The sequence below is a fragment of the Zonotrichia leucophrys genome, chromosome 6, assembly GCF_028769735.1.
Source record: "Zonotrichia leucophrys gambelii isolate GWCS_2022_RI chromosome 6, RI_Zleu_2.0, whole genome shotgun sequence".
In the NCBI taxonomy this organism is placed as follows: domain Eukaryota; kingdom Metazoa; phylum Chordata; class Aves; order Passeriformes; family Passerellidae; genus Zonotrichia; species Zonotrichia leucophrys.
Genome location: NC_088176.1, coordinates 31,979,420 through 31,994,779, shown reverse-complemented (window position 1 = coordinate 31,994,779; position 15,360 = coordinate 31,979,420). Strand labels below are relative to the sequence as shown.

At 48.0% G+C, this 15,360-nt stretch overlaps 1 protein-coding gene across 5 annotated transcripts in view; it reads left to right on the top strand.

Moving 5' to 3' along the window:
- RNLS (renalase, FAD dependent amine oxidase) overlaps nt 1-15,360 on the top strand; it is a 78,683-nt gene that overhangs the window by 52,557 nt on the left and 10,766 nt on the right. For 4 of the 5 annotated variants that reach the window (XM_064716596.1, XM_064716598.1, XM_064716595.1 and 1 more), the window contains 2 exons: nt 393-568; nt 3,839-4,161. In XM_064716596.1, coding sequence (XP_064572666.1) covers nt 393-568; nt 3,839-4,030 — 368 coding nt within the window. In that variant the 3' untranslated portion in view covers nt 4,031-4,161. Of the gene's footprint in view, nt 1-392; nt 569-3,838; nt 4,162-15,360 lie in introns of those variants that run through there. The other variant, XM_064716597.1, reaches the window with a different exon arrangement.

Here is a 15,360-nt window from a genome sequence, read left to right as displayed (position 1 = left end):
CGTCAGCACTTGAGCTATGATTTCATAGATGAGAACAATTTTTTCTGATAGGACAAAGGGTGATGGTTTTAAACTGAGGGAGGGTTGATTTAGATGAGATAAAAAACCCAGTTTTTTTACAGCGAGGCCCTGGCACAGGTTGCCCAGAGAAGCTGTGGCTGCCCCAGGATCCCTGGAAGTGTCCAAGGCCAGGCTGTTGCAGAGATTGTCCTCCCTGACTTGTGTTCTCATTCCATGTGCTTTTTCCCCATCTGGAAGAACAGAGTGGCGCCACAGATATTTTTGCTGTTACTGACTCCCAGTCCAGAGGCACAATTGTCAGCACGTGTGGAAGGCAGATGTGAATGAGCAATGCTTCACAAGCACCTCTCCTCCTCCTCTCTTTCTTGCAGAGTCTCCTGAAATGGGGCCCTCGGTGGTGGTGCACACCACTGTGTCCTTTGGCAGCGAGCACCTGGACTCAGACCCCGCCGAGGTGCAGCAGATCATCCTCAGCCACCTGCAGAGGCTTGTGCCCTCCCTGCCCAAACCAAGCAGCATCAAGTGCCACAGATGGAGATACTCCCAGGTACTCAGCTGGGAGGACCTGCTGGGGCTGCATTTTCCATCCTCAGGGAGCAAGAGGACAGGGGATGGTTGCTCAGCATCCATAACAAATTCCTCCAGGCAGCCATGAGCAGCATCCAGGGCTGGCCAGCACAGCCAGGTCACTTTTAGCCATTTTTTAACATCTTTGGCCTGGCTCAGCAGTGAGTTGTGCAGCTCTCCTGGTAAGCAGGGGTAGGAGCAGTGTACAGGAAGGAAGTAAATCCAGTGTAATTCGGTGGGATTCTCACTGGTATTTAAAGATCATGACTCAATACATCTCTGTGCATCCAAAAGTATGTGGTATTATTAGCAAAATTCCCACCCTGCCACAGAAAAGCAGAAGTACAGACGAACTAATTGTTGTTATTTGATTTGGCCCAGCTCAGTTTAACAGAATGTTTTGCAAAATGTATTTAAAAGTAAACTACCTAAGGGTAATAATAGCAAAATGTGCATATTTTGCAGTCTTCTTTTAAAAATCCAAGGAAATTGCTGGCGATTTCCTAAAGTACTGGAGTGTATCTCCATGTTTACCCAGAGCCTCTCAAGTTAATTTACATTGGTGAATTTCAACGTGGAGGTGGATGCAAAATATTTACTTTTAAAGCAGTCCCCTAAAATTTTTTCCTTTTTTGAAGTTGCTGTGGATGGCTGTTGTGGAGTCTGCTCATACGCCTTGATCTGCATCCAATTTGGGAACCTGGTCTGGTTAGCACAAAGTTTATTTTTCTGCAAGTAAAGTACTGGTGGATTGCAAAAGCAACCTCAGCACTGGTATTACTACTTATATAAAACCTACAAAAATTGTGGTGTGTTCTCTAAGTTCCTCTTTATCAGTTCAGGGGAGAGTTGGATCCATGTGGCACTCACATTCTCTGAAAAAATTCCTTTGCCCAAGATTTTTCTCCTGGGAAGCTGCGAAGCCTCAAAGAAAAGGAAAACAATTCTTATCTCATTTGCTTCTCCTGTGTTTTGCTGGTGTAGAATGTATTTAAAAATTGTTTACCCAAAAGTAATTACCTAATTAAATTCTGGTGTGAGTTGTTTTTACTCATTAGCCAATTACAGCCGAGCTGTGTCGGGACTCTAAAAAGAGTCCCAAGTTTTCATTATTATCTTTTTAACATTCAGTAAATATCTTTTTCTGTATTCTTTAGGATAATATAATATAATATAATATAATATAATATAATATAATATAATATAATATAATATAATATAATATAATATAATATAATATAATATAATATAATATAATATAATATAATATAATATAATATAATATAAATGTAAGTATATTCTATTCTATTCTATTATATGTAATTATAATATATATAATTGTATATATAATATTCTTTAATATAATATAATTACATATAATATATATAATTATATAATATATAATTATATATATGTAATTATATATATAATATAATATTCTTTAATATAATATAGTTTTAATATTTTTATATTCTTTAATATGATATTCTTTAATATAATAAAGTAATAAATTAACCTTCTAAAAACATGAAATCAAATGCATCATTCCTGCCTTCGTCAGGGCAGTCCCTGCAAATACAATAGATCCAGCTCTGGAAAGGGCTCCCAAACCCCATCCAGTTCTTGCTGCCAGCCAGGGCTCTGAGTCCAGCAGCTGCTGGTGCCACAGGAGGAATTATCACCAGCCTGTAATTTGGTGGATGAATGTCAATATGTCTTAGGTTGCAGATAAGTCCGTGTAGGTCAGACCCGTTATCTCAATAAAGAGATCTCTAAAGCCACCCTATAAAATAATCACTGCCTGAATGAAATATCTGGGGCAGAGCTCCCTCTTTCTCCTAAAGCTCTCTTTACTTTCAATTATAATAAGCTGTTGCCACAGAGGCCAAGGGAACTGATAAGATGGGTGCCTGTTTCCCCTGACTCTTTTAGTTGGGATTTATCCTACTCGTTAATTAAATCCGGCTGTAACATCCTTCACATGGCCAAACACAATCCTGGGATTAAAATGCAGACATTACAATTATCCATGGCAGATGAGGGATTAGGACTTCCAAAATTCTACTGACACTACTTAGCAGCACAGCTGCAGCTCTGGATCCCCTTTGCTCTAATTATGGTGAAGGCACCATTAGCATTCAGAGCCAGCAGCTTCCCAACCCACCGTGTGCCTTTGGCACAGGCACTTTATATGGAATTGCTGAGGCTGGAAAACACCTCCAAGATCTTTGACCAAATACCAGGAGGGGTAGGAGCTGTTTGGTGCAGCCAGCACCAAATAAACACTGGGTAGCCAAAGAGAAAGGACACTCAAAAAAGACTTTTTCTGTCAGGTCTTTCTGCATTGTTTGTCCTCAGCTTGATCAGTGAGAAAAATTCAGGAATAAATTAAGTACTGATTTAAAACTAGTCTGAAGGAGAAGCTCTGGATTTGCCATACCTGGATAGACTCCTCTGTTCAGCTGAATAAAGGGTGAGGGGTTACAATTCCTTGGAAGCTGATAGTCCCATGAGGAGATACAGCAATGCTTTACTGGGTGGAAATCCATGGAATGATCAAAAGAAAATTGTGAGACTATCATGCTTTAGTAGGTTGGACAGCAGCAGCGATTTCTGCATGCAAAGGGTGCTCAGGCCTTGGCAGGGGCTGCCCAGGGAGCTTTGCAGTGCCCAGCCCTGCAGGTGTCCCAGGAAGGGCTGGAGGTGGCACTCAGTGCTCTGGGCTGGGCACAAGGTGGGCACTGGGCACAGCTGGGACTCCAGGGGCTGGCAGGGATTCTCCAGCCTCAGGGATCCTGGGGTTCTGTGATCCTGAGACAGGAGGTTGAACCTGTCTGGGATTTTGCAAGCCCCACTTTGCTGATGTGAGATCACCCTCACACCTCTTTGGATCTCAGACAAGTCATGTCTACTGAGAATAAAACACAACAAACTGTACAGTTTCTAAATTTCCACACACAGTCAAGTTTTACTCTAATTATTCATCTCCCAGAAGTAAATATTTTACTGTGGTATTTGATGGTTAATGTTTGGATCTTTTGGAGTGGAGGCCAGGCTGGACAGGGCTTGGAGCTCCCTGGGATAGTGGAAGGTCCCTGCCCATGGCAGAGATGATTTTTAAGGTCCCTTCCAACCCAAACCATCCTGTGGTTCTGTGATGTGCTTCTCAGGAACTCAGATCTTTCTGGTGTGAAATTCAGGTAAATTAAATACTTTCTCTCCCCACTCCCTTTATGTTTGTCATTCTCAGGTCACCAGAGCTGTGCCCAATTGTCCAGGACAGATGATTCTTCACACTCAGCCTCTCCTGATCTGTGGGGGTGATGGATTCACTCGTTCCAACTTTGATGGCTGCATAGAGTCTGCCATGAGCCTTGCAGAGGCTGTGAAGCCTCATTTACAGCAATTTCAAACTCAGGCTGCTAAAATTTCTCTAGATTAATTATGAATTTTTGCTGTGATAGATCGAATTTGAGTTTAACATCAACATCATCTTGGAAGAAACAAATAAAGGAAGATGCATCAGTGCACTGGAATAATTATTGGGATGGAATTAAATTGAATTTTCCAGGATCTGTGCTCAGAGTGGTTGCTTTGATTAAAATAAGACTTTCCCTGGCTGTAGGCAGAAGCACAGAGCTCCAGCACTCTTGCCAGGTCTCCTGATACTTTTACAGCCCATGAAAATTATGTCAAGGAGAGGAGCCTGACTTGAAGCACCACAAAAATCCATGAAGCTGCAGAGTTTATTCACTGGAAACTCCTTATTTTCTCCTTGTTCTAGTGACAGGACAAGGGGGAATGGCTTCCTACTTCCAGAGGGCAGGGATGGATGGGATATTGGGAATTAGGGTGGGCAGGGTGGGCAGGCCCTGGATCCCTGGAAGTGTCCAAGGCCAGGCTGGAATTTGGGGCTTGGAGCAGCCTGGGACAGTGGAAAGTGTCCCTGCCCATGGCAGGGGATAACACTGGATGGGTTCAGAAATTCCTCAGAAATCAACCAAGAAATAATTTATTTATTCTAAATTGCATTTTAACTTGCCCTTCCTCTTCAGTCACGTGTCACAAGTCTAGTACCTCTCTACCACAGCGCTGAAAATAACAAAATACAGCAGACAGGATTTAAACCATTAGGGGAGTACAATTCAGCCTCTGTTTTTCTTATTTCACCCAAATCTGACATCCTGTGTCACACCAGCTGACCACTGTGATTTACTGCTGCCTTTGGCCATTTCTTGTGGAGTATTTTAAGTGACACTAAGAATTTAAGACTTGTTAATTTTAAAAGTAGGCAGAAAACTGGATATGAGGTGTCTTTGGCTCAATGGTTGCTCTCTGAAGGGCTGTGATGCTCTTTCAGGGGCTTTGTATCAGCAGCAGCAGTGACAGACCAGTGCAGATGTCTCTGACTTTTCCTTTCACCAATCTCTCAGCTTTGGTCACCCTGACGCCTCAAAGTACCCAAATCACAGATTCAGAGATGCTTTTTGAGTTCAGTTGGAGCTTTTTCAAATCCTGGTGAGTCTCAAATTGCTCCTTCCTCATATCTCAGAATCAACGGGGCTGGAGAATCCCTGCCAGCCCATGATGCCCACCTTGTCCCCAGCCCAGAGCACTGAGTGCCACCTCCAGCCCTTCCTGCAGGGCTGGGCACTGCAAAGCTCCCTGGGCAGCCCCTGCCAAGGCCTGAGCACCCTTTGCATGCAGAAATTGCTGCTGAAAATATCATGCCAGTCTAACAATTCTGCAGCATCCCTCCAGTTAAGATGATTTAGGTAAAACCTGCTTGGTTTTACCTGTTTTTTTTTTTTTTTTTTAAGGTGGAGAGGAAGAGTTGTTGGATGTGTTCCGCTGGGCAGCAGGAATGCTGGGAGCAGGGAGATGTGGAGTTCCCACACAGGGTGATGTTTCAAAGAGCCCTCTGTATCCAGAAGGATGGCAACAGAAGAGACTTGTCTGCTTGATTTCCTGGGATTTCCCCTGATTTTTGATTAAGTGGCAGATCCATCCATTCCAGCCTCTCTCTGCTTGTTCCCAGACAAGGGGCATGGCTGTGTCTGCTCTCATCTGTGCCATGAGCACACCCTGAAGTGGGGCTGGAGCCTCCCAGCTCCCAGACCACGATGTTCTTGTGTTCCTCATCACAAGGAAAGCCAGGGCCATGGGTTCTCATAGCCCTCCAGCTCCCAGTTCTGGTAATTTCCACCCAAGGAATATCCCATGGCAGGGCTGGCCTGTGGCACCCTGTGCAGCCACTGCTCTAACTCTGGGATCAGGGAATATGGGAACAGGCCTGCAATGGATGGCTCTGCCATCAAAAGTCACATCCATGCAGGGAAAATCCCAGGAAATCAACCAGACAAATCTCTTCTGTCTCCAGAGACTCAGGCCATGGTTTTGCGCAAGCATATGAAAATAATTTAAGAGATTAATTTAGTTTTGGAGACTTGGGGGTTTTTGTGTTGAGTTCTTTTTTTTTTTTAATTATTTTTAAAAGTCAGCTGCAGGTGGGAGGTGCTGCCCAGCTGAAAGCACCCCTGTGACCACATTTCCTCTGGGTGGAGGGGCAGCCTTGTGCTGGTGCAGCCCCAGACTCAAAGTCTCTGCTGCTGCAGTGCCACCAGCGTGGGGTGTGACACTGCCAGAGGAGTTTCCTCCTTGAGTCAGTGCAAGGAAGAGGAACCTGACCCTGTGCCACCCTGGCTGTGTCTGGGTCACCATCCCCAGCCTGGCACCGAGGGCTCTGGGGCTGCCTGGGCCAGGGCAGCGTGTGCTGGGCTGCAAATGCCAGAGTGACCAGCTCCAAGGGATGGGGACAGGGCACAGGGAGGCTGGGACAGACCCAGCTGCTCCCAGGGGAGGACCATGGCACTCTCTGAGCACCTCGAGCAGAGATTTCCCCGGAGCCAGAGCCGGTTTTGTCTCTAATCCATCCCCTGGCTCAGCTGTGCTGTCCCTAAGCCGCTTTGTGAGGCAGAGCTGAAATCCCAGAGCCTTCTGCTGCTGCTGTGCCCTGATCACTGCAGCTCCTCCCTGGCATCCTCCTTGGCATTTGTGCTTCATTCCCGCTCTCAGGTGGCACCTCCAGGATCAGCCCCACGGGCATGGAGCAGCCCCTTGGCTGAGGAGGAGGAGGAGGAGGGAGAGTGACTGGCTTCATCTTCAAGAAGCTCCAAGAAAAATTTCTCCCCTGGAGGTAAATAAATTGAAACAGGGGGAGAGTTATGGCTTGTGGAATCCAAAATGCAAGGAGCTCTCAGAACTTTGTAAGGCCAAGCTTGGAATTAAACACAGGATTTGATCTGAGACCTCGGAAAAGGCTTCCAGACTTCAATGCTAGAAGGGAGAATGTGGATTTATAGTTTAAAGCAGAGACACATTAACTAAAAATAAGAAAGTTTAGAATCTTAAAGATATAAAAATAAAAGTAGTTTCAAGGGTAAACAAGAAGTTTAGAATGCAGTACTGTAGGTTTGTGTGTTTTAACATGATTGGCTAAGAAAGCTTACACTGTAATATGAGTCCATAAGACAAAATATTTAAAGATTAAGTAAAAAACGTAAATATCCTTGTTTTATTAGTCAATAAATCCTTAAGAAGTCTTGTAACTAGGGGTCTTATGACCTTCTAAACCATACAATAAATATGTGAGCCAAACTCACCCTTCCTATTTATGTAAAAGAAGTAAACCACATCATCAAAACCAATTCAGAAGCCCCATCTCTAACTCATTCAAAAATCCCCATAATGGCTCAACCCCAGTGGAGAAATTTCATGTTGGATAAAGGGATGCAGGACAATTGCTGTCATCTTGGAGGCTGTGGTGATGAAACCCCTGGAGACGCTTGGAAAGGCTTCTGGTCCTTTCCCAATTTTCACCCCACGGGTGTGTGTGTCTGTCACCCTCATCCCTGAACATCTGGGGAAGGGATTTTAGTGCTGAGGGCTTGCATGGATTGAGCACTGAGAAATTTCATGTGCAGGGCAGGTTGCTGTCATCTTGGGGGCTGTGGTGATGAAACCCCTGGAGACCCTTGGAAAGTCTTCTGGTCCTTTCCCAATTTTCATCCCCGCCAGGTGTGTGTGGCTGTCCCTCATCCCTGAACATTTGGGGAAGGGTTTTTAGTGATGAGGGTTCAACCCCAGTGAAGAAATTTCATGTGCAGGGCGAGTTGCTGTCATCTTGGAGGTTGTGGTGATGAAACCCTTAGAGACCCTTGGAAAAACTCGTGCTTCTTGTCCATTCCCAATTTTCATCCCAGCCAGGTGTGTGTGGCTGTCTCTCATCCCCGAACATCTGGGGAAGGGCTTTTAGTGCTGAGGGCTCGCATGGGTTGAGCACTGGCTCAACCCCAGTGGAGAAATTTCATGTGCAGGACAGGTTGCTGTCATTTTGGAGGCTGTGGTGATGAAACCCCTGGAAAAGCTTCTCATCCTTTCCCAGTTTTCACCCCATGGGTGTGTGTCTGTCCCTCATCCCTGAACACCTGGGGAAGGGTTTTCAGTGCCGAGGACTTGCATGGGTTAAACACTGTCTCAACCCCAGTAGAGAAATTTCGTGTAAAGGGGTGCAGGACAGGTTGCTGTCATCTTGGAGGCTGTGGTGATGCTTGGAAAGGCTTCTTGTCCTTTCCCAATTTTCATCCCACGGAAAAACCCAGCTGGGTGTGTGTGTCTGTCCCTCATCCCTGAAGCTCTGGGGAAGGGTTTTTAGTGCTGAGGGCTCAACCCCAGTGGAGAAATTTCATGTTGGGTAAAGGGATGCAGGACAATTGCTGTCATCTTGGAGGCTGTGGTGATGAAACTCCTGGAGACCCTTGGAAAGGCTCCTGGTCCTTTCCCAGTTTTCATCCCATGGAAAAACCCAGCTGGGTGTGTGTGTCTGTCCCTCATCCCCGAAGCTCTGGGGAAGGGTTTTCAGTGCCGAGGGCTCTCAGCCAGCCCCGTGCGAGCCGCGCTGTGGGAAAACGAGCCCGTTCCGCTGTTCCCCCGCCGCCCGACCGCCGGGCCGGTCACGGGGCCGCTGCGGTGAACCGCAGCTCAGCCTGACATTATCTGCCGTGCTCAGGGCTGCAGCCCAGCCCCGCGGCACCTCCTCCCTCACCTGTGCCGGGCCCGACATCCTTCCTTTCTCAGCGCTATCAGCCGCTCGCATCTCCCCCTTGGCGCGGGCTGCGCGCCGAGGGCTCCCTGCGGGGATGCGAGCGCTACGGGCAGGGGTTTGACCGTCCTTTTTCAGAACAGATCTGGGGGAAAATGGGTTTAAAAAAAAAACAAAAACAAAACGTGGTGGGCAGTCAGAGCTGGATATAGGTCAGCCTCTGTCCTGGCAGCTGGTTCCCGAGTCAGAGCGCAGGGAAAGGGGATGAGCTGGAGGCAGAGGAGGGGATGGGCCACTCTCCTGTGCTGTCGGATTATGTTCTTTTCTGACCCAGAGATGGGGCAGCTTATTCTTTTATTCTTTATTCCATTATTCTATTAAACTTTTCATTCTGTTTTTAGTCTTATGAGACGAGTGAGATGATACAGATGTTATCATTCACACCATCACAATCAGAAACTGTTTCTGTATCTTTTACAATACACTATAAGTGTTTCTTATCTCTCTATCAGCTTTAGCTGCACTATGCTGTAAATACCTTAAAACTAATCATCTAAAATTACCCCTCGTAAATCTTACCTCAATGTATCTTTCACAATTCCATTTCTCTAAAGTATCTAGTTTTATATAGAAAACTACCTTTTAAAACTTGTTTCTAGCTCTATTCCTCTCTTAACAATACCTGTCCTATTCCATGGCATTTCTAAGCCAGCATTTCTTATCTCAAAGTCTACATATGCGCCTTCTGTTAAGTTTTTTAAATTTTCTATAAATCCATTCCCCACACTTCTCCACCTTTTCCATCGCAGAAAATCCCGGCTCAGCACCTCGAATTTAGCCAGTTCCCGTTTGCAGCAAAGCATTCACACATTCCCCGGCACGGGAGGGATGGAGCCTCGGGAACACGCCGGGACAAAGGGATTTTTGTTCTCGAGCTGCTCCCAGATGTGATGCTGCAATAGCCACGGGCTGTGCGCGGGTGTTGCTCTGTCCAGGGAGAGCTGGAGCGAGTCTGGTCCAAATCAGATCATCAGCACCCCTCATCCCGGTCATTTGGGGTTTGCTGCCTCCCTCAGCGCACCTGGGTAGTGCAAATCCCACTTTCCTTCGATTTAAAGGCAGTCCTGGGGGCCAGCTTGGGAATGCAAGCTGCAGGCACAGCAGGATGGGAGCAAGTGTAAATAATCCCTGTTACACATCACAGCCCCAGGCGGTCCCTGGCCATTGCCAAGGGACTCACCAAAGGATTTTTGAGCAGCTCTGGGTTGAGGAGAAGCCCAGGGTTTCTGCCCCGTCTCAATTGCACCCCCTGCTCTGTGTGCTGGAAGTGGGAAGTGAAGCAGCAAATGAAAGGGACCCATTTGCACATGGTCCTTGACTGACTCTTTATCCACCCATGCTCTGGGGGGATTTCCTTTAGGTGTCCTGGGCTTTTCCCTCAGAACTTAACTCACAGGTAGGATTGATGCTGAGTGAGCGGCTCAGCTCCACAGAGAGGAGTTTGGTCAGGCAGGGAGAATTTCAGGAACAGTTCATGCCCCAGCCACATGGTCAAGCGATCCTTGGCCAAGAAGGGGACATAATTTAAAGGAGTGTATTTTTCTTTGCTCAAATCTGCCTAAAAATAGGTGAATTTTCCTTTTGTGAACTTGTCTTCTTCTCTCCTTCTTGTCTGCAACTATTATTTTTTCATTTGGCCAGTAAAAGAACGACCATTTTTGTATGGATAATTAAAAAAAAAAAAAATTGCTTTGGATTTTCCCTGGAGGTCATAAGTGGAGATGAAAATCCTGAGCCATATTTGCTGCTGCAGTGTACACACAGAGGGCTTCATGTGGGGGTGCTCAGCCTGGCCTGGGTCCAGGTAGTCATTCTGAGAGGAATAAGGCATCCAACTTCTAAACTAGTGAGAAAAACAGAGCTGGGACACTGTAAGGCAGATTTTCTGCCTGCATCTGTGAGCACAGGGTGCTAAAGAAATCCCTGCTTCCAGGGAGCAGGCAGAGGGTTAATTTTGGCTCCCTCTGCCTCACTTTATTCTTTGAATAATGAAATTAGTTGTTCCAGAGCCTTTTGAAGGGCTGAGCTGAGCCTTCTTGCAGAACAATACACGCTGTGCTCTCGATGTGAGTGCCCTTATGGTGAACTTTGAGCTACACATCTGCTATAAAGAAGTAACTCTTATTCCCACTTGGCCACGGCTGGGGAAGGATTCCAGCTCCATCCACGCCTCGGCACAGCTCTGTTTGCTCCATGCAGGCCTGGCCTGGGAGCAGAGGGGTAGGAACCATTTGGAAAGCTCGTTAGAACGCTCCGGCACGTTCGGCGCTTTCCCCGGAGCGAGGAGAGCTGGAGAGGAGCCCTGCAGGAGCTGAGCACACGACTGAGCTCCAACCCAGAGCCAGAAAAGCTCCTTAAACCTGGCATCAGCTTCCCAGCTGGGCCAGGAGGCTGCACCAGCAATTCCCTCGGGGTGCTTTTGGGTGGTGTTTAGAGAATCCCAGAATCCCCGAGCTTGGAAATGCCCTCCCTGCCCATGGAATCCCAATGCCCACCTTGTCCCCAGCCAGAGCCACCTCCAGCCCTTCCTTGGACACCTCCAGCCCTTCCTGGGACACCTCCAGGGATGGGGACTCCAAAGCTCCCTGGGCAGCCCCTGCCAAGGCCTGGAATTGAATTCCAGAATGGAATGACGGAACTGGGATTGTGGGTGTGGAGTTTGAACAGAAGTGTGTGATATCACACGGTGGGAAACTTAGAGTTTAAGGTTTTAGAGTACAGTAATATATATAAACAAGATGGAGGTTTCAGGGCAGAGGCTGGTCCTTCTTCTTCACCTTCTTCTTTACCTTCTTCTTCACCTTCCTCTCTATGGGTTTGGGTGGTTTTGTGTAACTGGATAAAAAAGTCCCCATTGCAGGCCATGGGTGGTTGGTTATTGGGTTAAAAGCAAAAATAATTCAGGTGTCATTTCTTAAGTTTATCCTTAAAAGGCCTTGTAGAGAGAGAGATGGAGCTCCATTTTTAGTTTGTTAGAGTGAAGTGCTGTAGAACTCAGGGTTTGTGAGGCTGTGACATAGATAAGAACTAATTCACCCTTTGCATGCAGGAATTGCTGCTGCTGTCCCAGCTGAGCCTCCCCTGGCCCAGCCTGAGGCCCTTTCCCCTTGTCCTGTCCCTGTTCCCTGGCAGCACAGCCCGACCCCCCCTGGCTGTCCCCTCCTGGCAGGGAGTTGTGCAGAGCCACAAGGGCCCCCTGAGCCTCCTTTGCTCCAGGCTGAGCCCCTTGCCAGCTCCCTCACTTTATAACAAAGCTGGTCCTGCAGGATTCACTTTTCCTGCTCCCATTGTTCTCCCTGCTGCTGGGGCTGAGGGATGCCCAGGATGGGCAGTGAGGGTGGGCAGGCCCTGGCACAGGGTGCCCAGAGAAGCTGTGGCACCCTGGATCTCTGGAAGTTTCCAAGGCTTGGAGCAGCCTGGGATAGTGGAAGGTGTCCCTGCCCGTGGCAGGGGTTGGAGTGAGACAGGCCCCTTATCTTGGTAAACCAGAAAAAGCAGGACAAAGTGTAGGAAGGAGACTGAAATGGTGAGAGCACAAGGGTGTGGTGGCATCTCCCCGGAGACCCTGGTTCTCAAATGGACATGCCATGTGTTAGTTATTGCAGGCAGCACTGATGGTATCAGTGAAAACCACCAGTGGCAAAACAAGTGGTAAGCTGTGGGTGTCACAGTGTCACCTTTAGCATCACCAGGTGTCTGTGTGGGATGATTCATGCAGTCACAGTGCCTTGGTCACACGAGGTGTTAGATCAGATGGTTTCTCACACCATCTCATGGAGTTCAACATGAAAAAAGACAAATTCTGTTGCTTCTTCCTCCTTTGCTTTTAGGGTTGCTGATAGCTGTGGGTCAGGATTGTCTCATTTGAAATTATTTTACCCTTATCCTCTCAGCTCCTCTTCTTCATGCTGGTGCCACCTCCATCCCACATCAGCATCCCTCTACACCAGCAGTGGGAGGTGCTGTGCCCAAAATTGAGGTCTTCTCTCCAAAACCAGCCCTTGACCACAGGCTTCTTATCCAAGCCCCTAAATTTGAATTTGTTGAGTGGAAGCCATGGTGGAGAGCACAGAAACACAGATTTGGGGCAGTTCATTCCTCCAGAATCAGGGACTGCTTTATTTCCCTCACATGCTGCAAGAGGAGCAGCTTGGGTTCATCCCAGGATGCTGAGGAAGGGTAAGACCAGGATTTCACGTAGTGCTTGATTCATTCCTGTGTCTTTTTCCTAACGGGACTGACTGCAGCTTGAAGCAGCAGGACTTGACAGGCCTTTTGTCCCTGCCCTGACAAGCCCACGGAATTCAGTAATTCCCTCTTCACCACACGGCCGGGAAACTGCTTCATAATCTTCTTTTCCCAAGCAATATAGGCCAAGCATCCTGATCCTTTCCTTTTCAGCCTGGATCATGGTGGAGATGCTGGACATGGCTGCAGGATCCTGTAATCCCTTGGGATGTCCAGGAGCATGCACCCTGTGCTCTGCAAGAATCAGACCCATGCCTGACACATTCACATTTTCTGGAAAAATCCTTATGCCCAGGATTTTTCTCCTGGGAAGCTGAGAAGCCTCAGAGAAAAAGGACAACAAATTCTTATCTCATTTGCTTCTCCTATGTTGTGCTCACATGTGGAATGTGTTTGGAGATTATTTACCCACAGGTGATTGTGTGATTGGATTCTGGTAAGAGTTGTTTTGACTCTTTGGCCAATTGGGCCAAGCTATGTTGGGACTCTGGAAAGAGTCACAAGTTTTCATTATTATCTTTTTAACCTTCTCTAAGTATCCTTTCTGTATTCTTTAGTATAGTTTAGTATAGTATTCTTTAGTATAACATAGTATCATAAAATAATAAATTAACCTTCTGAGAACATGGTGTCAGATTCATCATTCCTTCTCGCCACGGGGAACCCCACAAATACAACACATGCTCAAATCAGAATCCTGCTGCAGCACCTGCCCAGAGACATCCTTTGAAGGGCAGGACCTGAAGGAGAAAAAAAACAGGCTCTGAAATTTTGGAAATGAATTTGTGATGCCTGGGCAATGGTTAAGAGCTCTGTGTCATCCATAATTGAAGCCCGCTTGTCCCTTCCCAGTGAAGAACTGAGATTGTTGTGCTGAGGCTCAATCAATACCAGCCACCCAGTCTAAACAAGGACTCACTGGAATGAAACCTGCCTCAAACTGGGGGAGGGGAAAAAAAAAGGAGTGTGGATATCTTGTTTTGAAGTCACCTGCTCAGAACATCTTTGGGTTCAAAGGGTGCAAACCTTGAGCAGCATGACACGATCCGCTCTGCTGATGTTTGAGCAAAGCAACCCAGTGGGGTCTTTTTCCCTGGTGGAAAAACCCCTGGAGGTGATGGCTGCAGTGGAAAAGCAGAGTTATTGCCCAACACGGAAACGCTTCCTGATCTGTTTACTAATATTTGGTGCTCCTTTCTGGATGGTGTTCAAACCCAAATCCAACCGCCCGCGTCAGCAACTTCCTGCCCTCCTCCCCACCCTCAGCGCCTGCACCCAGGGGAGCAGCAGGGATGGGAAGAGCTGATGAGAGGCCAGGAGGGAATTGGGCTGTTGTTTCCATCTGGCAGGAGCTGTCCCAGCGAGGCTGGCGCCAGGAGGGGCTCAGGGACAGCCCAGAGGCGCTTGTGGCCTGCCATGGTCCCTGGCCATGGCAGGAGGGCAGGGACAGGCCCGGCTGGCCCAGCCCCTCGGGCAACCCTGGGCCGTGCCAGGCCGGCTCCTAATGGCAAATAAATGGGATCTCACAATTGTGTCTTTATGATGGGGATGTTTACAGCTGTCCCAGGCTGTGGGGGAGGGATGGGAGCTCCCGAAAGGTCAGCGCAGCTCGTGGGGCTGCTGTAACCCTGTGACTGCAGCAGGCCTGGGCTGCCTGCTGGGCCAGCCATCCCCACACAGCCTCAGCAGCACTCCACCTGCCTCCTGCTCTTTGCTGAGGGCAGGAGCTATGCCAAAAACAGGGCTTTTTGCCTTATACTTTCTCTGCAGGTTCATCTGTGTTTGAGGTTTCAGCGTTTTCCTATCTGGCTATAAAGCAGTGGGATTTGGGGTTTTACTTCCATGCTCTGCTTGGATCATAAAATTACAGATGAAGAGAATGGTTTAGGTTGGAAGGGAACTTAAAGACCATCCAGTGCCACCCCTGCCATGACAGGGGCACCTTCCACTGTGGTTCCACCTTCCCAGGCTGCTCCAAGCCCCAAAGTCCAGCCTGGCCTTGGGCACTGCCAGGGATCCAGGGGCAGCCACAGCTGCTCTGGGCACCCTGTGCCAGGGCCTGCCCACCCTCACAGGGAACAATTCCTAATTCCCAATATCCCATCTAACCCTGCCCTCTGGCACTGGGAAGCCATTGCCATGTCCTGCCACTCCAGTTATTGATGCAGGGTCCCTCTCCAGCCTCCCTGTGTCCCTTCATGCCCTGGAAGGGGCTGTGAGGTCTCCCCACACCCTTCTCACAGCCCCAGCTCTCCCAGCCTGGCTCCACAGGGGAGCTGCTCCAGCCCCCTCAGCAGCTCCATGGCCTTCTCTGGACCTGCTCCAACAGTTCCACATCCTTCTTGGAACACCAGAACTGTGCA